Consider the following 23,193-nt stretch of genomic DNA (forward strand, 5'->3'; position numbering starts at 1 on the left):
CCTGCAGAGGAGCTGGTTTAGTATTTGGTTGGAACAACTGCTGGACAGGAGTTTTACTTTCTGGCACCTGGATTATACACCTCTGGTAACCAGAAGTGTATAATCCACGTGCCATAAAATAAAAATCCATTGCATTTAACCAGAGTCAGTCTGGTTAAATGCACTACAGAAGTAATAGTCGAGTACAATCCTTCTTGAACTTGCTCTCAGGCAGTACTTATTTGTGCCGCTAGATGTCGCTGTGGCGCCGGGACCATAGGGCTCCAGCTGCAGAGGGCCCACCAGGTGGCGCCACTCGCGCTTCTCTACGCTTCTCCACGGCTGACGTTAAAGTCAGACAGAACCGGGAAGAGGTGGAAGTAGAAATGTTATCCCTCTGAATTGAGAGGAAAATATATAATTGAGTCAGTGAAGCAGAATAAATTGGCCGGTGTCGGGGACTAGGGTTAGAGCATAGACATATATACGTAGACACCACATCGAGTGTTCTTGCCCGCTGCTGCGATACGTCAACGTCGCCGCCATATTGGATAAGGCAGCACTGCGCTGTAAACTAATACAAGTTAATGGACTTATTTTCATAAAGCGCCTTTCTACAAAGAAATTTACGTTTACGTCTCATTTATTCATTCACACACGCACTAATATACTTGGGAAAAAGTTAGGCACCAAATATAATATATTAAATTTTCTCAGATGGCAAAAATAAGAACTTTATTGATCCCACATAGGAGTAATTCATGTTATATCAGCTCACAAAAAAATAAAGAAAAATCACAAAAATAAGAAAAATAGAGAAACATATTTTCTCATCAACAAAGCATATTTTACATAAACATATTTTACATTTTTCAAGTAACAAAATAACATATTTGAACAATTTTTCAGATTTTTTCAGTTATTTTATTGCCTGAAAAATTGTTCAAATGTTATTTTATTGTCTGAAAAATGGTTCAAATATGTTATTTTGTTACTAAAAATTTTAAATATGTTTTGTCGATGAGAAAATATGTTTCTCTATTTTTCTTATTTTTGTGAGGGGGACACTACCTTCTTATTTTTGCCATCTGAGAAAATTAAATATATTATATTTGGTGCCTAACTGTTTCCCAAGTTTATTAGTGCGTGTGTGAATGAATAAATAAAACGTAAATTTCTTTGTAGAAAGGCGCTTTATGAAAATAAGCGCAGTCTTGAACATCCAATATGGCGGCGACGTTGACGTATCGCAGCAGCTCCATGGAAGGAGCAGGAGACATGTCTATGGGGTTAGAGGGCGGTGATCGTGACCTGAGTCGAGCGAGTCACGTGACAGAGCGGGTCACGTGACGGAGCGGAGGCGTTCACCAGCGCTCTCACACACACACACACACTAGCACACACACACACACACCGCTACCAACTCCATTTCACAATAAACAGAGAAGACAGCGAGCACTTCCGATCAGCTCGCACTGCACCGCCAGTATCCTCCCATGGCGATGAAATGAGGGAACATGGGGGCCAAGGAGTCGAGGATAGGATTCCTGTCGTATGACGAGGCTGTCAAGAGAGGTAAGCCGAGAAACCAAGGCAGGATCCGGGCAGGATCCCGGCAGAGCCCCTTCACTGCCGTTAGCCTAGCCGCTGCTCCCAGGCCAGCAGCTACACGAGAGGACGCTAAACCTGCTCATTTAACTCCACTGGACTGTTTTAAAGGGTAAAGGCCTGGTGGGGATACATACATAGCTTTAACTGAAGTGCAAGGCCCAATTATCCAGTTCGGCCCAGGTGTTTTTTTCCGTAAATCTGACTGAAATGTCTTCAGGTGTCAAGTTTTACCAGAGCCAAAGGCTGTTTTTTTCCGCAGTCTTTTAGAAATACTCCAGGATGAGCTGCAGTAGGAGTTACAGCAATATCTGCAGCCTTGGCACATTTAAACATCCATTCAAAACCGCATTTGATAAAATGTCAGTGAATCATGGAAATGGTGTTTAGTGGTGATTTCTGAGGAGTGAGTTTATATTTCCAGGTAATGGCTGGTTGGGTTGACAGGTTGTATGGCAGGTTGTATGGCAGGCTATGGCGTGTTGAAGCCGCTGCTGTGGCTGGCCGGGCTGAGGTGACAGCTCCGTGGAGCCTCGCGTTTACGCTAAAGCCTGATTTATGGTTCCGCGTTACACCAACGCAGAGCCTACGGCGTAGGGTGCGCGTCGCCGCGGTATCCTACGCCGTGGATTTAACGCGGAACCATAAATCAGCTGGCTCTTCAGCTGGCTCCACCACTGGCAGTGGCGCCACCAGGGGGAGGGGGGGCCAGGGGTGGCCACGGCCCCCTGGCCTCTTCTGGCCACCCAACTGGCCTCAATAAAAGAAACAGAAAAACACTTGCCGGTCACATAGATTCTATCGTCAGTTATGCCTTTCATCCCAAATCATTTGGGCAAAATGCACATCAGTAGGCATTTCTTTAAGTATTCCTGAGCCTAATAATAATAACAAAATAACGAAAATGTTGTGTGTGTGTGTGTGTGTGTGTGTGTTTTTGTGTGTATATATATATATATATATATATATATATATTTATATTATATACACACACACACACACACACAACATTTTTGTATATATACAGGACTATCTCAGAAAATTAGAATATTGGGATTTTCTGTAATGCAATTACAAAAATGTCATACATTCTGGATTCATTACAAATCAAATTAAATATTGCAAACCTTTTATTATTTTAATATTGCTGATCATGGTTTACAGCTTAAGAAAACTCAAATATCCTATCTAAAAAAATTAGAATATTCTGGGAATCTTAATCTTAAACTGTAAGCCATGATTGGCAATATTAAAATAATAAAAGGCTTGCAATATTTCAGTTGATTTGTAATGAATCCAGAATGTATTACATTTTTGTTATTTTTAATTGCATTACAGAAAATAAAGAACTTTATCACAATATTCTAATTTTCTGAGACAGTCCTGTGTGTATATATACTGTATATATTTTAATATATACAGTTCTTATATTAAAATATATATGATATATATTTTAAAAATGTGTGTATATATATATATATATATATATATATATATATATATATATACATATATATATATATATATATATATGCCTTAGGTTTTTACCAACATGGTATTAACTATTAATATATATGCAGACAAGTTAGAAAGTAAAACAAAAAAAAAGTATTTCTGAGCCTGTATACTACAACAGTATAATTGAATTTTATTTGTATAGCGTCTAATACAATAATTAATAATTAATAATAAATTCCTGTAATGATGGCTTTTCATTTTAGCTGCAAACGGATGTGGCCTGTGTCTTCATATTAAAATGTAGGCCTTACCCCGTTAAATATGAAGAGCCCCCGTTTGTAAACAAACCGCATATGCATGTGACAGGACCACACACACACACACACACACACACACACACTGTGTGTGTGCACAGTAACATTTAGATCTGTTACACATAATACGAAGAAAAAAAAGTCACAGCTAGGATAATCCAAGCAATAAAAAATATGGATACAGAAGTGTTAAAATATGTAATTATACATCCTAGTCCACAACGCAGAAAAATTTGTCACATAATAGGAAGTGTAATGCACAACTGACAGATGTAGGGAACCTTTTGTCTGTTACTTGGGGTTAATGGGAACTAAACAAATATAAACTGTTACCCTCAGCCTTACAGATAGCATTATTCTCTATTTGAAAAGTCAATGCATATACATGCACAGTTGGACATGAACGGATCACATTACTTGTGAATGGATGTATCATATACAGGACTGACTCAGAAAATTTGAATATTGTGATAAAGTTCTTTTATTTTCTGTAATGCAATTTAAAAAAAAACAAAAATGTCATTCATTCTGGATTAATTACAAATCAACTGAAATATTGCAAGCCTTTTATTATTTTAATATTGCTGATTATGGCTTACAGTTTAAGATTAAGATTCCCAGAATATTCTATTTTTTTGAGATAGGATATTTGAGTTTTCTTAAGCTGTAAGCCATGATCAGCAATATTAAAATAATAAAAGGTTTGCAATATTTCATTTGATTTGGAATGAATCCAGAATGTATGACGTTTTTGTAATTGCATTACAGAAAATCACAATATTCTAAATTTCTGAGACAGTCCTGTATATATATGTATGTGTGTGTATATATTCAAGATTCTTTATTTGTCATCGTTCATATGACATATTCCATACTGTAACAATGAAATTACAGGTGCTTCATCGCAGGTGCTGGTCCTAATATAAGGGCAAGATAAGTACGGAAATAATAAATATAAAGTGCAAGATAAGTAACAAAAAAACCAGATAAATATAAAGTGCGAGATAAGTTAAAAAAAAAAAAAAAAAGGTTTTTAATGCCCAGAAGATTTCCATGTGATGGTGGTCAGATGGGTGTTTAGGAAGGTGATGGCTTTGGGGAAGAAACCGTTTTTGAGTGTGTTGGTCCCGTTTCTGGTGCAGCGGTACCGTCTGCCAGAGGGGAGCAGGTGGAACCGGTGCTGGGTAGGACGGGTGCTGTCTCTGGGGATGGACTGGGCTCTGCTGAGGCAGCGGGATGTGTCCTTGAGGGGGGACGGGCAGCCCACGCTCCTCTGGGCTGTGTTGACCACTCTCTGGAGCTTCTTCTTGCCTCAGTGCAGTGGGGGAACCACACCGGGGTACAGCAGGTCAGGATGCTCTCAATAGAGGATCGGTTTTAATCAGTACTCGAGTTGTAAAAACAATCAGGGGGGATGGTGGATTTGATCATATGGGGACAGATAATTTGTGCTGATTACAAATAATATAATATATTACAAATAATAGTGACCAAAACACCTGCAGAAATACTGCAGGAATGACATAGCAGCAGTTAAATGCAGCCTTCTGTAAGCTTTAAATATCCACTGGGCTTACATCAAATACCGGTACATCAAAACACAACAATAAAAAACACTTTTCTGAACTTATCAATATAACTCTGTCCTTCACAGGATAAGTAACATGGATCACTGCAAAAACTCACAATCTTAACAAGAATATTTGTCTTATTTCTAGTTAAAATGTCTCATTTTAGTAAAAAAATCTCATTACACTTAAAACAAGACTCATTACTGGAAAAAACAACAATTTTCACCTGTTTCAAGTAGATTTTCACTTGAAATAAGTAGAAAAATCTGTAAGTGGAACAAGATTGTTTTGCTCGTAATAAGAAGATAAATCTTGTCCCACTGGCAGATTTTCCTACTTATTTCAAGTGAAAATTTACCTGAAACAGGTGAAAATTGTGAAATAAGTTATTTTTCTGGTGTTATTTTTCTGGTGATGACTCTAAATGTTTAAATAGCAGTAAAACCACATTCATTGATGAAATGACATAAGGGATGGAAAGGAGGGATGGCAGTTTTACAGGGGGGATGATTTGGACCGTTTTTATTTCAGGGGGGGTGATTTGGACCGTTTTTATTTCAGGGGGGGTGATTTGGACCGTTTTTATTTCAGGGGGGATGATTTGGACCGTTTTTATTTCAGGGGGGGATGATTTGGACCGTTTTTATTTCAGGGGGGATGATTTGGACCGTTTTTATTTCAAGGGGGGATGATTTGGACCATTTTTATTTCAGGGGGGGATGATTTGGACCGTTTTTATTTCAAGGGGGGATGATTTGGACCATTTTTATTTCAGGGGGGATGCCATCCCCCCTCATTCCCCCTCAACTCCAGTACTGGTAATAATAATAATAATAATATTTTATTTATAAAGCGCTTTTCAAAAACAAGTTACAAAGTGCTTTACATGCAATTAAAAACAGGAAACAAACAATTGAGAGATAATAAAAACACAAATAATCCGGTCAGTTAAACGCAAGTCTAAAATAGTGAGTTTTTAAAAGTGACTTAAAAGAAGACAGTGTGTTATCTCCCTGATCTCCTCCGGCAGGTCGTTCCATAAGAGGGGGTAAAACAGACAAGGCCCGGTCACCCTTGGTCTTTAAGTTAGACCAAGGAATGGCTAGGAATGACCCACCAGAGGATCTCAGGGTGAGGTCAGGAGGTCAGCTATGGAATCAGGAGCTAGCCCCATACCAGCCTTAAAAGTAATAATTACAATTTTAAAATCCACTCTAAAACGGACTGGGAGCCAGTGAAGGGACTTTAAAATTGGTGTGATGTGTTCCCTCCTGTTGGACCGGGTAATGAGTCTGGCTGCTGCATTTTGAATTAACTGTAGTTTATTTAGATTTCGCTGAGTGAGGCATGAAAAAAAGTGAATTGCAGTAATCTAACCGGGATGAAATAAATGCATGTATAAGTGTCTCTAGGTTTTTAGATGAAAGAAATGACCAGATTTTTGATATTTTTCTAAGTTGGAAGAAGCATGATTGGACAACGGAATTTATATGCTGGTCGAAATTGAGGTGTTTGTCAAAAATAATACCGAGGTTTCTACAAGAAGTGGTGATGTTGGATGAGAGGGGACCAAGATGGGAAGAAATATGATTTTGCGATGAGTCTGGGCCTATGATGAGGATTAGATTATAGCATGTGATATATTTGTTACTCATTGAATTTTATGTAAATAGAGTTTTGCTACCTTTTTAAAACTGTATTTTGATGTAATATTTTTGATGTTATTAGGTAATGTGTTCCATCCTGTGATAGCTCTGTATATAACAGTGTGTTTTAAAAAGTTTGTTCTTGGCTTAGGTGCCAGTAAATGATCATAACATGATTGTCTGGTTGGATATTTATTGACATTTCTAGTGAACACTATCTGATCTGCCAAATATTGTGTTTTTTTACTATTAATCAAAGTCCTCATGAAAGTAAGGAGACTTAAAGGGAAAGTTTGTTTTTTTACAACCTGGACCTTATTTCTGGCATTTTTTATGGTCGTATACTCACCCAGGCAAGTTTGGTGTCATTTGGAGTCGTTCGGAAGATACTAGGGGGTTTTTTGCGAGCCGCTTCTCCATATAACGGTAGTGAACGGGGCACAGCGGGACACAGACGATGCAGCGTCTAAATAACACATGATTGCCGTGAAACTCGTTCATTTATTTTATGAATCACTAGATCTGCTTCCAGGACCTGTTGTCTACATCCGGGGCTGTGTGTGTAACAAATAAATCAGTTTGTAAACAAGACCTCTGAACTCATGACGTCATCTCTGTGTGCGCGTCCCAGACACAGCTCTGTGTACGGCTGGAGTTCGCTACTGTTAGTTTACTGTTAGTTATTTGAAACATGTCTGAATATTTGTCAAATTCTGAGGTTGTGGACGACGACTTTGAATATTATGGACGTCCTTACCGCTTTGAGCCAGAGTATACGGCTGAAGAGCTCACTGAACGGAGGACAGAGTGCGCGCACAGAGATGACGTCATGAGTTCAGAGGTCTTGTGTATATATATATATATATATATATATATATATATATATATATATATATATATATATATATATATATATTTATATAAGCAGAGGTACTGCAGTGGTAGTGTTTACTAGGACTGGCTTGTGAAAGTACTTATTGTAGACTGATTGTTCCAGTTTTCATTTACTGTTCAGATGTAGTGTTGTGAGTTTAGTTTTAGTAAAATGGTTGTTCAGAAATGACTTGAAGGACAAACAAAATGTAAAGAAAAGTTGATAAAACAGGTGAAACCATACCAAGCTTGTGTACGTCAGTGCAGTCTTTCTTTTCTGTTTTTTTTCCAACATTGTGTTATTTATCTTTGGACAAAACAAAAAAAAATACGAATGATGATTTTATACAACTGTTTTCATTTAAGTTATTAGAAAATGAACTTGGGTTGTAATTCATATGGTTATTGTGATTCATAGGCAGCAGTAAGTATGATTACTTTTTTTTATTGATCTTTTGTTTTCAGCTTAAGTATGATTTTTACATCATACTTATTTATATACACAAACATTTTATATATCCTGGATATATAAAATGTGTGTGTATATAAATAATATGTGTGTATTAGGCCTGTGTGGAAAAAATCGATTTTCCAATTCTAGATCAATTCTCATATTAATTCCTAAAAGGTTGATTTTTTTCTTCTCTTCTCTCATCATTACATCTTCGCCCGGTGAACTTTAATCCCAGTAGTCACGTCATTTAATTCCCACATGCGTCTGGTGTGAAACTATCAAACAATGAACATGGTGTCGAAGAGCAGCGCTAGCGTTAACAAAGCCCTGGTTTTTAAAACTACTGAAAGGCTTATTAGGCTTATACCATTTGTGTTAAAGTTTTTTTTTTTTTTTTTTTTATTGGACTAAATGAACTTTTCTTTTGAGAAAATGCTCCAAGAGGGGCCACTATGCACTGTGACCTTGTGTTGTAACATTTATGCTTTTCACTCTGTAAGTGATCCTCGCACGTGCTGAAAGACCAGCCACGTTTCATCTTCAATGTCCTGCTGATGCCTGCTGGTATCAGTCGTCCTGGTCCCTTTGCAGAAAAAAATCCCCAGAGCATGATGTTTCCACCTCCATGCTTCACAGTAGGTTTGGTGTTGTTTGGATGCAACTCAGCTTTCTTTCTCCTCCAAATACGACAAGTTGTGTTTGTATCAAGAAGTACCATTTTGGTTTCATCTGACCATATAACATTCTCCCAAACCTCTCCTGCATCATCCAAAAGCTCTCTAGTAAACTTCAGACCTGGACTTGTCCTGGCTTCAGCAGGGGAACGTCTGGCCCTGCAGGATCTGAGTAGTGGTGGCGTAGTGTGTTACTGATGGTTCCTTTGTTACCCTGGTCCAGCTCTCTGCAGGTCATTCACTAGGTCCCTGTGTGGTTCTGGGATCTTTACTCACCGTTCTGGTGATCATTTTTACCCCCCGGGGGGAGATCTTGGAGCCCCAGATGGAGGGAGATTATCAGTGTCTTGTATTTCTTCCATTTTCTAATAATTGCTCCCCAGTTGATTTCTTCACTCCAAGCTGCTACATACTGTATTGCAGATTCCGTCTTCCCAGCTGGTGCAGGTCTACAATTTAGTTTCTCTCGTCCTTTGACAGCTCTTTGGTCTTGTCCATAGTGGAGTTTGGAGTGTGACTGTTTGAGGTTGTGGACAGGTGTCTTTTATACTGATAACCAGTTAAAACAGGTGTCTTTTATACTGATAACCAGTTAAAACAGGTGTCTTTTATACTGATAACCAGTTAAAACAGGTGTCTTTTATACTGGTAACCAGTTAAAACAGGTGTCTTTTATTTCTGTCTTGTATTTCTCCATTTTCTAATAATTGCTCCCACAGTAGATTTCTTCACACAAGAACGAGAATAAGGCAATGCTACATGGGAGGTGTAATACATCTGTGTTTAGTAAAAACAGAGTTGATCTCTAAACTAAGTGGTCTCTAAATACAATTTACAGAAGAGAGAATTCTTTCCGGCTGACTGTATATCTGATAATAGCTGATAACACCCTGTCCTTGACCAAGGTGTGCACTCACCTCCAAGGCCATTAAGGCTTTGGGCCTAGCTGTAACATAACCATGTACACTGCTGGCAAATTCAGAAATAATGTTTAAAAGGGAGGGTCAAGTTAAGTGGCGTTTAAAGAGCAACATGCCTTTTTTTTACCTCTTCTTGTGAGACAGGTACAGCAATTTGTTTGAGATAATTCCATGTTTGTTGTGATGGGCATTTTCTTTTAAATTAATGTCCCATCTGACCCTTTGAAGTTCATAACCATGTGGTTATGTAATGTAGCAGCAATAATCTTGATGGTGACAGTCAGGACGTCAGCAGGCCTTATCAGCCTGTACGGTAGACTGCTGTTTTGCATTCTTATTTTGTTTCCTGGCATGGACAAGCAGATTTGCGTACTGCTGCAATAGGAAGTTCCAGTATATTTTTTTTATTTTGCTGGGCGACACAAATGAGATGTTGTGTATTTTTGCGTTATTTGCTTGGCAGATTTTTAGTTTGACCACAGACAACAAGATATTCTAAATTACAGTTTAATTATCTTTAAATTACAGTTTATGTATTACAATTTGACTTAACATTTAACTGTTGGGGTAAGATGAATATTTTTGATGCAAAAAAACATTAAATATTAAATCTTTGGGGAATAAATGAAATTGACTTTTCTGCTTTTTACATTTTCCCTTAATTCTTCAGCACCTTTTAAGAATTTGTATAAACTATTTAGAAATGTTCTAGCTGTTAGTTTTCTTGGTGGGACACATACTGTATTTTCATATTTATTTATTTTTTTGAATATTTGCTTACTCTTTGGAAGCCTTATCTATCTGAGGTCTTAACATGGTTTCCATGGTGAATGACAGTAATAGAGCATCACTGACAATGTCTTGAAATGGTTGTTTTCCAGCAAATTCATGCTTTTATGATGCAAAACAACCTTTTTAATGCATTTCAGTCTGGATTTCGGCCACACCACAGCACCTAGACTGTACTCATCAAAGTCTTAAATGATATTCATCTGAATAATGATGCAGGCAAATCCTCTGTTCTGGTATTACTGGATCTCAGTGCTGCATTTGACACAGTTGATCATAACATTCTTCTCAGCAGATTGGAAAAGTGGGTGGGACTTACCGGCACTGTGCTTCAATGGTTTAAATCTTACTGCAAGATAGGGCCTTTTTTGTGTCAATAGGAAACCATGAGTCTGAGAGAACCAAGATCACATGTGGGGTTCCTCAAGGGTCCATTCTCGGACCGCTTCTATTCAACATCTATATGCTACCCAGTGTTTCCCCTAGAATTTTTTTCAGGCCCGGTGGTACCCACCGAAAAAATCCTAAACAGACGAGGCGCGTGGGACGGCATGTTGGACATGTAGCAATATAACAAAGTTTTACATTAAAAATCATTGTAGGCCTATATTGCTGAATGATATCACTTCAATGAAATAATTAGATTTAATCTAACCTTTAACCAAAGTGTCATGGGCCTGAAAGGTCTGACCCCATATGAGCATTGAGCACATCTTTTCTATATATTTCAGAGGGATCTCTATGAAAACCCTCTGGGATGGTCCTCTTTTAACGGCTGCTTGTGCTGACGGCATATGCCACAACACATCCCTATTCACAATTGAGATTATATCAGTTATAAATAATTTAAACATTGTTGAAGATTTTTTTTCCCGTTTGGTTATAACAGAGTTGCATGCATTTGACTGGGGGAAAAAATGAACCTTTAGTGGTTCTAGTGGAAAGACTGTTGTCTGTTACTTTCATCATAATTGCTTACCAAAAAAAGAAGCTCAATCAGAACAAAAATGTAAGCTAAACAACAAATTGGAAATGTACCATGGGGACTGTGGTACAACCAAGGGCTGTATTTATGGTTATTAAGCCATTTGGGATCCCAGCCAGATGTTTAAATGCGTTGTTTTTTACTGGGTCACCAGTCGGACCGGTGTCAGCGACGGTAAAGGCTGATTTATGGTCCGCGGTACACCAACGCAGAGCCTACGGCGTAGGGTACGCGGCGACGCGCACGTACGGTGCGTGTCTCCGCGTACCCTACGCCGTTGGTGTACCGCAGAACCATAAATCAGCCTAGATGCTCATACCTGGCTGGCGCTAGGACCCCGCGGACGCCTGGTGCGTCGTCGGGCTGTGTTTTCCTTCATGCTTCCCTGCAGCGTCTCATGCAAACACAAACACACGGACCTGCAGAAACATTTCTTTATATCATGTTGTCTGTCGCCCGCCATATTTTTTCTTTTTTTTTGGCTAGCTACAAACTCTATACATCCCATAATATATAATAATATGCGCTCTCAGCAGCGTTACTAGGCAACGAAGCAGGTTGACTCCCGTTGCAGAATAGCGCTGTGCAGAGGATCCTAAACGTAAATGATCATTGATTTTTTTTTTTTTTAGGCCTGGCGGGGGGTCTCGTTGGCCTGGCGGCCCCGCCAGGCCTATATAATGGTAGGGGAAACACTGCTACCCCTAGCTCAGATTATGGAACATCACAACCTTTCCTACCATACTTATGCCGATGACACACAGCTCTATATTTCAGTGTCACCACATGACTACAGTCCCCTACTCTCACTGAGTAACTGTATTCACCAAATCAATGACTGGATGTGCCAGAATTTTCTCCAGCTAAATGCAGAAAAGACATAGGTGATCATTTTTGGCCCTAAAAACGAAAGTGAAAAGATCAGCGCTCACCTTGGCTCCATTTCATTGACAGCTACAAATCAAGCCAGAATCTGGGTGTAATTATTGACTCAGACCTGAACTTAAATAGCCATCTAAAGTTTATCACTAAATCTGCCTATTACCATCTAAAAAACATTGCTAGAATTAAGGGGATTCTGTCTAAACAAGACATGGAAAAACTTATTCATGCATTCATTTTCAGTAGGTTGGATTATTGCAATGGCATCTTTACAGGCCTTAACAAGAAATCTATCAGGCAGCTGCAGCTGATCCAGAACGCTGGAGAGTCCTTACAAACACCAGGAAACTGGACCACATTACACCAGGAAACTGGACCACATTACACCAGGAAACTGGACCATATTACACCAGGAAACTGGACCATATTACACCAGGAAACTGGACCACATTACACCAGGAAACTGGACCACATTACACCAGGAAACTGGACCACATTACACCAGGAAACTGGACCACATTACACCAGGAAACTGGACCATATTACACCAGGAAACTGGACCATATTACACCAGGAAACTGGACCACATTTACACCAGGAAACTGGACCATATTACACCAGGAAACTGGACCACATTACACCAGGAAACTGGGCCATATTACACCAGGAAACTGGACCATATTACACCAGGAAACTGGACCATATCACACCAGGAAACTGGACCATATTACACCAGGAAACTGGACCATATTACACCAGGAAACTGGACCACATTACACCAGGAAACTGGGCCACATTACACCAGGAAACTGGGCCACATTACACCAGGAAACTGGACCATAGTACACCAGGAAACTGGACCATATTACACCAGGAAACTGGACCATATTACACCAGGAAACTGGACCATATTTCACCAGGAAACTGGACCATATTTCACCAGGAAACTGGACCATATTACACCAGGAAACTGGACCATATTACACCAGGAAACTGGACCATATTACACCAGGAAACTGGACCATAGTACACCAGGAAACTGGGCCACATTACACCAGGAAACTGGACCACATTACACCAGGAAACTGGGCCATATTACACCAGGAAACTGGGCCATATTACACCAGGAAACTGGACCACATTACACCAGGAAACTGGACCATATTACACCAGGAAACTGGGCCATATTACACCAGGAAACTGGACCACATTACACCAGGAAACTGGACCACATTACACCAGGAAACTGGACCACATTACACCAGGAAACTGGACCACATTACACCAGGAAACTGGGCCACATTACACCAGGAAACTGGGCCACATTACACCAGGAAACTGGGCCACATTACACCAGGAAACTGGGCCATATTACACCAGGAAACTGGGCCATATTACACCAGGAAACTGGACCATATTACACCAGGAAACTGGACCATATTTCACCAGGAAACTGGACCACATTACACCAGGAAACTGGACCATATTACACCAGGAAACTGGACCATAGTACACCAGGAAACTGGGCCACATTACACCAGGAAACTGGACCACATTACACCAGGAAACTGGGCCATATTACACCAGGAAACTGGGCCATATTACACCAGGAAACTGGACCACATTACACCAGGAAACTGGACCATATTACACCAGGAAACTGGACCACATTACACCAGGAAACTGGACCATATTACACCAGGAAACTGGACCATATTACACCAGGAAACTGGACCACATTTACACCAGGAAACTGGACCATATTACACCAGGAAACTGGACCACATTACACCAGGAAACTGGGCCATATTACACCAGGAAACTGGGCCATATTACACCAGGAAACTGGACCATAGTACACCAGGAAACTGGACTATATTACACCAGGAAACTGGACCACATTACGCCAGGAAACTGGACCACATTACACCAGGAAACTGGACCACATTACACCAGGAAACTGGACCACATTACACCAGGAAACTGGACCATATTACACCAGGAAACTGGACTATATTACACCGGGAAACTGGACTATATTACACCAGGAAACTGGACCACATTACGCCAGGAAACTGGACCACATTACACCAGGAAACTGGACCACATTACACCAGGAAACTGGACCACATTACACCAGGAAACTGGACCACATTACACCAGGAAACTGGACCATATTACACCAGGAAACTGGGCCACATTACACCAGAAAACATGACCATATTACACCAGGAAACTGGACCATATTACACCAGGAAACTGGACCATATTACACCAGGAAACTGGACCATATTACACCAGGAAACTGGACCATATTACACCAGGAAACTGGACCATATTACACCAGGAAACTGGACCACATTACACCGGTCATGAAATCACTACACTGGCTTCCAGTGAGTCAAAGGATAGAGTTTTAAATTCTACTGCTGGTCTACAAAGACCTGAATGGTCTTGGACTGGAATACATGCTGGATCTGTTAGTTCCTATGAAGCTCCCAGACCCCTGAGGTTCATCTGGATCTGTTAGTTCCTATGAAGCTCCCAGACCCCTGAGGTTCATCTGGATCTGTTAGTTCCTATGAAGCTCCCAGACCCCTGAGGTTCATCTGGATCTGTTAGTTCCTATGAAGCTCCCAGACCCCTGAGGTTCATCTGGATCTGGTTTGTTGTGGTTCCAGAACCAGAATCAAGCAAGGTTCATCAGCGTTCAGTTATTCTGCTCCTCACCGGTGGAACAAACTTCCTGTAGACCTGAGGTCTGCTCCAACTGTCACCTCCTTCATATCAGGATAAAAACATTACTGTTTACTGAAGGTACTCCTAAATTAAATACTTACCTGCTGTACTCTACTGCCCTTACTTTTAACAGCTTGTGCTTTTTATTATTTTACCTCTTTTCTTATCATTTCATTTTATTTGTTATTTACTGTTTAATTGTGTCTTTCTGCTTTTAATGTTGATGTAAAGCACTTTGAATGACATTATGTTGAATTGTGCAATACAGATAAAGTTGCCTTGCCTTTTTATAGTTGTGGTGTATGTGCTAAACTCGGAGTCAACAGACTCACCAAAGACAACCTACTCCCAAACATACTCAATACAGTACAACTAAACATTAGAAATGGTCAAAAAGGTAATGCTATCTATAGATAGTTTTGATGGTAGTGATTTGAGATGAAAAGAAAGCCCCTGCCAGACCTCTACATTGATGTGATATGCCAACAAAACCTGAACCGACTCACCATGGTGACTAGATCGTGGTACCAATTTTTCTTTTTCAGTCCCGTTGCATGGTTCACTTTGAGCCAAACTTATCGGAGTACCCTGATGAGGCTCCCAGGTTCTGTGACTTCAACACAACCCTGACTCCTCACCCTTCACAAACATCCTTGACAGCTGGTTTGAGGTGTTGTTTGGCTTTCACCAAATGTCACACTGCGAATGGGTCTTACTTATTCAAAGGGCATTGTTCCAAACATATTGCGGTTTGTTCCGAAGTAATTGTGTTTTAATCGTAACTGACATGAGAGTTGAAGATGCTAGTTGAACCTGTATTGTCTGAGATACAGCTCATGTTTTTTGTTGTTGTTTTTTTTCTTCTCTGATCATTTCATAGTCTAACCTACAGAAGAACATGCTGTGATGGATGTTTTTGTCATGTGTGAAGTATCTTCCTCACAGATGAGTTTTAAGTTGCTTGTAAATAGATGTATAATCCTTCCCAATTTAGTGGAGCAAAAACAATTTCTTAACTCATTGGTGTTGTGTGCACCTGAATGCACCACGTGCTAACGCTTGCTGATGAACAATTAATCAGCTGCATTTGAACTCTACACCGATTTGAACTGCATACTCAAGGTCTAAAGTGAATACTTACTGTATGAGGGGACAAATGGTGGTAATTTTGGTTTACCAGATACATGCATTTATATTAACATCCACCACTTAATCATTTGAAACTACATCACAACTCCCCCCGCCCTCTTCTGGTCCTCCGTGTGCGGCTGGTGGCCTGGGTTCCGGGTTCTGGGGTCCGGGTTCTTCCTTGTCAGCTTCTGGTCTCTTGGGTGGCGGGGTTGTGCCTTCTCTCCTCCACTATAGTTGCAATTCAGGTAGAGCATCGTTTTGACTGTTACACACACACAGTTACACAGACATACACACCTGCTCACTCACCTACATGCTCACTCCGCAGTTTTATATGATATATATTATACATTAAAAATGCATATATATATATACCTTCGGTTTCTTACCAACTTGCTATTAACCATTAATATATATGCAAACAAAAAAAAACATCACAATTTATGCCCTGAAACTATTGTGTGAAGAAAAGGGAAGAAGGTGAAATGGTGAGGAAGCGAAAGTAGAGGTGAAGTAGATGCAGGAATTTAAATATGTGGATTTAACTGCTCAGGGCAATGGGGTGGGTGGGAAAGGGGCTATGAAAGGGGCTCAGTATATGGGGCTATATACTGAGTTAAGGCAGGGAGAGAAGAAGTTATCTGTGATTGAAAATTATCGAGAGTAAAGGAAAAGATTTACGAGACAGAGACCTGAGACCTCATGTTCAAAAGTTGTGTGGATGTCATTTCAATCCCTTGTGCAAAAATCTTGCTAATGTAAAAAAAAAAATCAGTCGTTCAAAACTGTGTCTACGCCTGAATCCATGCACGTTTTCTTTGAACATCACAATCAACTTGAAATTGGTGCGTGAGCACGACACTCCTCCCTGTGTTCTCCTTTATGTAGGTTAATTTGGGGCGGCAGTAGCGCAGGTGGCAGAGCGGGTCGTCCAATGATCGGAAGGTCGGCCGTTCGAATCCCGCTCCGTCCCAGTTGCTGTCGTAGTGTCCTTGGGCAAGACACCTTACCCACCTTGCCCCGTGTGAATGTGTATGAATGTTTGGTGGTGGCCGCAGGGGCCGTTTGGCGCAATATCTCACCACCGGTGAGAATGTGTATGAATAATGGTCTCTGTAAAGCGCTCTGGGTGCCTTGAAGGGCGCTATATAAAAAGTTATTATTCATTTGAATATGATAGGGAGGATAAATATCTATGAAAAACATCTCATCCCTACAAGGAAAATGCAAAAGCAGTTTGGAAAAAAAAGAATAAAAAATGAACTGCTCGAGAAACTCCTGTCATATAATTTTGTGGTATTTCCTCTGATTTAGGCCGTAAAACAAAACAGTGTAGCGTCTTGTGGTTGTGTTGACCGTTATGGCCGTTGTGCATAGCTTTGTGTTGTGTTCGATGCAGGGCTGTGGGTTTGTTGTGTTTGTATGGGTTTATGTGGATGCTTATGCTTATGTGTATCGTTACACTTTTTTTTTTGTACTTTAAGAATTGTCACCATATATACAATACAAATACAACAATGACTCTTCTCATTCCTGGCTACTTTAGGTATAACACAATTAGTGAATTTGATCAAATGGGTTGTAATGGATATAGGAGTTCCTGCTAGCTACGTATGTTTGTGGGCAGGGGAGATGGACGAGAGATGTGGTGTAATGGTTTAGACTTTCCCCTTGTCCAAACTGGTCCCACCACGTCACCAGCATTTCCTGGAAGAGAAGAAACCAAAACCCCCAGCCTTCATCTTGTTTCACCTGGTCTCCCCCATTAATGTTTGTTATGTTTATGTAATAATTGCTCGGGGGTCATGTTCTTTGTCTCTGGCAATCGCCTAGAGACAACTTCTGTTGTAAAAGACGCCATAAATAAAATTGAATTGAAATGAAAAATGGAATTAGGGCTGTATGAAGTGCAACTGAGACAGAATCCTCTATAGATCTGTTCTTTCATGACATGTTAGTTTTATATTAAAAAGACTACATTAGGAAGCGAGTTCTTGGCTTCAAAATGCATTTTAATGTTTATCTGTTCAGCCACACTTGTGGGATATTTTAAGGAACTGGGTTTTATCCCGATTAGGCTGGCATGATGCTGCTCAGGGATGACTGAGGGATGTCGGACCTGGCAGCAGCTCCAGCTGAAAGGTTCATAGAATAGAATCCTTTATTGTCACTGTAAACATTGTTTCCAACATCGCTGTGAAAATCTGTTTAGCAGCTCCACATGACAGCAAGAATCAACACACACAGAAACAACAAGAATAATAAATACATTAAATCACTTGTACAACATTGTAATATAAAATGAACTGTACATGTAGTGCAAGGTTAGAGATAAATACTTTCTGGGGCATTATTGCACTTGGTTGTGTGTATGAGGGGTTGGGGGATTGGTGTCAGTCCATGTCAGGTGGGCTGGGTTGGGGGGGTGATGGCTTTGACGTCCTTATGGAAAAAGGTGTTACTCAGTCTTGTGGTTCTGGATTTGAGTGTGCTATTGCTTTTTCCAGAGGGGGGAACAGGGCATGTCCGGGGTGAGAGGGGGGAACAGGGCATGTCTAAGGTGAGAGGGGGGGACAGGGCATGTCTGGGGTGAGAGGGGGGGATAGGGCATGATTTCCGGGGTGAGAGGGGGCGACAGGGCATGTCCGGGGTGAGAGGGGAGAACAGGGCATGTCTAGGGTGAGAGGGGAGAACAGGGCATGTCTAGGGTGAGAGGGGGGAAAAGGGCATGTCTAGGGTGAGAGGGGGGAACAGGGCATGTCTAGGGTGAGAGGGGGGAACAGGGCATGTCTAGGGTGAGAGGGGGGGACAGGGCATGTCTAGGGTGATGGGGGGGGGGGGGGGGGGGTGCAGGGCATGTCTAGGGTGAGAGGGGAGAACATGACATGTCAAGGGTGAGAGGGGAGAACAGGGCATGTCTAGGGTGAGTGGGGGGAACAGGGGCATGTCTAGGGTTCTCCCCGGTGTGTGGGGAGAACAGGGCGTGTCTAGGGTGAGTGGGGAGAACACGGCGTGTCTGGGGTGAGTGGGGAGAACAGGGCGTGTCCGGGGTGAGAGGGGAGAACAGGGCATGTCCAGGGTGTGTGGGGAGAACAGGGCATGTCCGGGGTGAGTGGGGAGAACAGGGCATGTCTAGGGTGAGTGGGGAGAACAGGGCATGTCTAGGGTGAGTGGGGGGAACAGGGCATGTCTAGGGTGAGTGGGGAGAACAGGGCATGTCTAGGGTGAGTGGGGGGAACAGGGCATGTCTAGGGTGAGTGGGGGGAACAGGGCATGTCTAGGGTGAGTGGGGGGAACAGGGCATGTCTAGGGTGAGTGGGGAGAACATGGCATGTCCAGGGTGAGTGGGGTCAGTGCTGATGTTTCTGGCCTTCTTTAGAAGTGGACCAGTGTAGATGTCTCTGAGGGGGGGCAGTGTGGTCCCAATGATCTTCTCCGCTGTCCTCACCACACGCTGCAGGTCCTTCCTGTCCTTAGCAGTGCAGCTAGTGGACCACACTGTGCAGCAATAGGTCAGGATGGACTCGATGGACGCACGGTAGAAGTTGGCCAGCAGGGGGCAGGGGAGGTGAGACTGTTTGAGCTTCCTGAGAAAATAGTCTCTGATGGGCCTTCTTTTTTAGCTGAACAGATGTGTGGGTGGTCCAGGTGAGGTCGGCTGAAATATGAACTTCAGAAGCTCTCCACCTCCTGTCCTCTGATGGCGAGAGTGGGGAGCACGGACTTAGATCATCTGTAGTCCACAATCAGCTCTTTGTGTAGTGACTCTAAACCAAAAAAAAGGAAATCACTGAGAGGCTAAGTGAGGGAGCATGGTACTGCTGACTCGCTACACAAACGATAAGCCATTTCCGTCTTATTAAACCGTGTCCGCATTTATTCTCCTCCAACACCAAACAAACAGCCAAAAGCAAAGCAAGGCATTCAATCTCTGTCCGTATATATTCAAGCGGTATTCAAGCGGTCAACAAAAAATTATACTCTCCCTACTCACCCCCTCTCCATGCAGCCACCGCGGTGAACAGGTGAATATATGCCCATTCATTCAATGACTCAGATCACTACGCCTTGACCACACCCCCCCTGTGACATACAGGTGTCAAACTAGGGCTGGGCGATTATACAATCTCGATTTGTGATCGCGATCAAATTAAGCTCGATCACGGTGATCAGCTGTGGGTCTACTTTCTCGATCACGTGCAAAACATGCTGCAGCAAAGTGCACGACAACCAATCACAACCCGCTTTCCTGGCACCGCGCTGTCTGCATTAATAATCATGCATGACATGTCGCGGCAAGTTGCATGACCATAGGCAGTAAACTAATCACATCTGCCTCCCCTGCACTGGTGGGAGCAAGCGTGACCAGAGAGAATAAAACTACAAGACAACAACCGCAGGCTAGCGTTAGCTTAGCTTCGAGCCGACCGGGACTCACGCGGTTATTTATTTATTTATTTCGCCGGACAACTTCTTCCGAGCGTACAGGAGGAGGGTGTGATGGATTCACAAAATGCCCTTCGTGATGGATGTATTGTGTATTCGAACCGCACTCATTAAAGTTGTGATTCGCTCTGCTTGTACCACAAATTACTCATCACCGCCGACTTCAGAAACTCCGCGGCCCCGACATGTGTGTGTGTGTGTGCGCGCGCTCAGCGGAGTGAATGTGTCGGAGCGCGGAGGCAACAAGCACAGCTCACCAGATGACGCCGTAGGCTCTGCGTTGGTGTAACGCGGGACCATAAATCAGCCTTAAATCCCTTTAGGCTAATACTGTGAGAAATAACCTCTCATAATAGCGGTACTACAGTTAATAAATGTAATAAAACTGCCGTTTCTGCTGGCTACTGAGTCCTGTAAGTGACAAGTGAGTTTTAACTCCTTAATTACCAACCAGCGTCAGAGTCACGCACAGTACACAAACAGTGATGTTAGAGAGCCACCTGTTGGTCAATTTAAGCAACCGCATCGCCAGCTGCTTGACAGTGGCTCAACTCATATTAGTTTACTGTTTTTGTTTTTAATAATGTCATTGCAATTTTATCTATGCAATTGTGAAAAAAATGGCAAAATAAATGAAAAACTGTGAACAACCGCATTCCGTAGGCTATTCAGTACTCAGTATTCAGCCAAGTCTTTAAATTTTATTCCGCTTCAGTTTCGGCCTCAAATTTTCATTTTGGCGCATCCCTAGTTTTTTCGGTGGGTACCACTGGTAGCATTCTGGATTCTTGTTAAAACATGCTATTTGCTTTATTTGTTAATTAAAAAAAAACTAATCTCTGGTTTCTTTCTATTTTATTCCAGAAGGGAGGGGGGATCTTCTGATTTAAAAAAATCGTGATTAAAAATCGAGATCGTTCAATATGGGAAAAAAAATCGTGATCACTTTTTTTGCCATATCGCCCAGCCCTATGTCAAACTGACAGCTGATGCCAACATAAACATAAATATTTAGCATATGGCACCTACATCTTGGTTTTGGATGTGTTGAGGTCCAGGTTGTTCTGAGGGCACCAGTCAGTCAAGTGCTTGACCTCCTCCTTGTAGGCTGACTCATCACAAGTGTTCAAAAATGTGAAGATTCTTTCTTCAAAGCCCTCTTGAATATCTAGGGAAACATATTTTGGTGTTTTGAGAAAGTGAATTTATTATTCATTTATTATCATTTTGTACACTGGTGATTATTTTGGTTCGTGTTATTAAGGTTTGGATGGATTAATGTAAAGTGTATTATTTTGTCTTATTGTGTTGATGGGATAATGTTTGTGTGTTGGTTTGTTGGCACTAAGCCCCCTCTGTGGAATGGGGGCGCTTAGTGCCGTGGAAGCGCCGTGGCAGAGTGGAGGCTGTTAAGATTTACATGGGGTGGGACAAGGATGGATGAAATTAAAAATACATCTGGAGTTGGATTGTCTTGTAGACAAAGAAAGGAGGCTAGATGGAAGTGGTTTGGACACTCGCATAGGAGGGATGGTGAATACATTGGTATTCATCATCTATTCACCATCCATGTATATGGTACATTGGCAAACTATTTTATGCTATCTACTGTAAATGAACATAATTGTCAAACAAATGAAATTAAAAGCTGTAACATAAAGTCATGACTTTTAGGCAGTAAAACAGCAGGAAACTAAAGCAGTTAAATGGAACGTGGTGAATCGTCTTTTTGAGGTTTCCATCGGGATCATTTTGACATTTTTATCATAGAAAGTTCTGTGGTAGATAGTAAAAATAATACCCAGGAGTTACCAGAGTGATAATTTGAGTACACTTAAATGACTCTGGTTGTCACTGTTTTGCTTTTAGTTTCCACCACATAATAGCATTTATCCTGCAGGAGAAAAAAAAAATACTCAGCCAGTGCTGAACTGAAGATATTACCAAACATGGAGCATGTAGAGAATAGAATGATAATTAGCTCTTGAAATAAAAGTGAAATCTTATCTCTAGTCTCTATTTTTCCAAATGTATACACAGCAGCTTTTTGAACAGGTGAAAAAATCTTTTTCAACACTTGTTTTGCCTGTGTTTCTTCTTGCAGCAGTTTCTGTTGACAGCTTGTCACGACTGAAAGGTCACGGTTGCTCATGTGAGTTTGGTTTCTGCGTTCTGTTGGGGACGTCTGTGCCCTGCCAGTGTGTTTGTAGACCAACTGAAAGCTGTGGGCCAGCCAAGTCCTCCTCCTTCAATACAACACCTGCAGAGCAGCAGCAGAAACCTCCTGCTGCTCAAACCATCATTCACAAAGCTGGTTGAACAATGAGTGCGTTTTCATGGGAAGTTTAATTCCTCTTTAATTCGGAATTTAAATTAAATCCGATTTAAAATGAGGAAAAATGACCATGTAAACACCTAATTCCCAATGAAAATGGCCATTCCGAATTAAACTTAATTCTGAAGTAAGTGGCTGGTTTATTCTGATTTTAAATCCGAATAGAATAATTCCGTGATCATGTATACACTCATTCCGCTTTAAATTAATTAAGGTCTTTCTGCGCTGCGCTCACACCGGTTTGAGGCAAAAACAGTAACGCATACTGGCATCTGGTAAACATGGATTAAAAAATGTTGTGTTTTTGCTTAGTAAATTATTGAATGAATTCATGTTTAACAAAACTGTCAGCACGTTTACATGCAGCAAAGAATTGGGATTTCTGATCG

The 23,193-nt window shown here is 41.3% G+C and overlaps 1 protein-coding gene across 4 annotated transcripts in view; it reads left to right on the top strand.

The window, feature by feature from the left end:
• The first annotated feature begins 1,370 nt into the window (after positions 1-1,370).
• The window catches only part of usp32 (ubiquitin specific peptidase 32), a 122,317-nt gene continuing 100,494 nt past the window's right edge, over positions 1,371-23,193 (top strand). For all 4 annotated transcript variants that reach the window (XM_061718657.1, XM_061718659.1, XM_061718658.1 and 1 more), the window contains exon 1: positions 1,371-1,554. In XM_061718657.1, the coding sequence (XP_061574641.1) occupies positions 1,497-1,554 (58 nt within the window). In that variant the 5' untranslated portion in view covers positions 1,371-1,496. The remainder of the gene's footprint in view (positions 1,555-23,193) is intronic.

This window comes from Cololabis saira, chromosome 4 (assembly GCF_033807715.1).
Source record: "Cololabis saira isolate AMF1-May2022 chromosome 4, fColSai1.1, whole genome shotgun sequence".
NCBI classification, from domain to species: domain Eukaryota; kingdom Metazoa; phylum Chordata; class Actinopteri; order Beloniformes; family Belonidae; genus Cololabis; species Cololabis saira.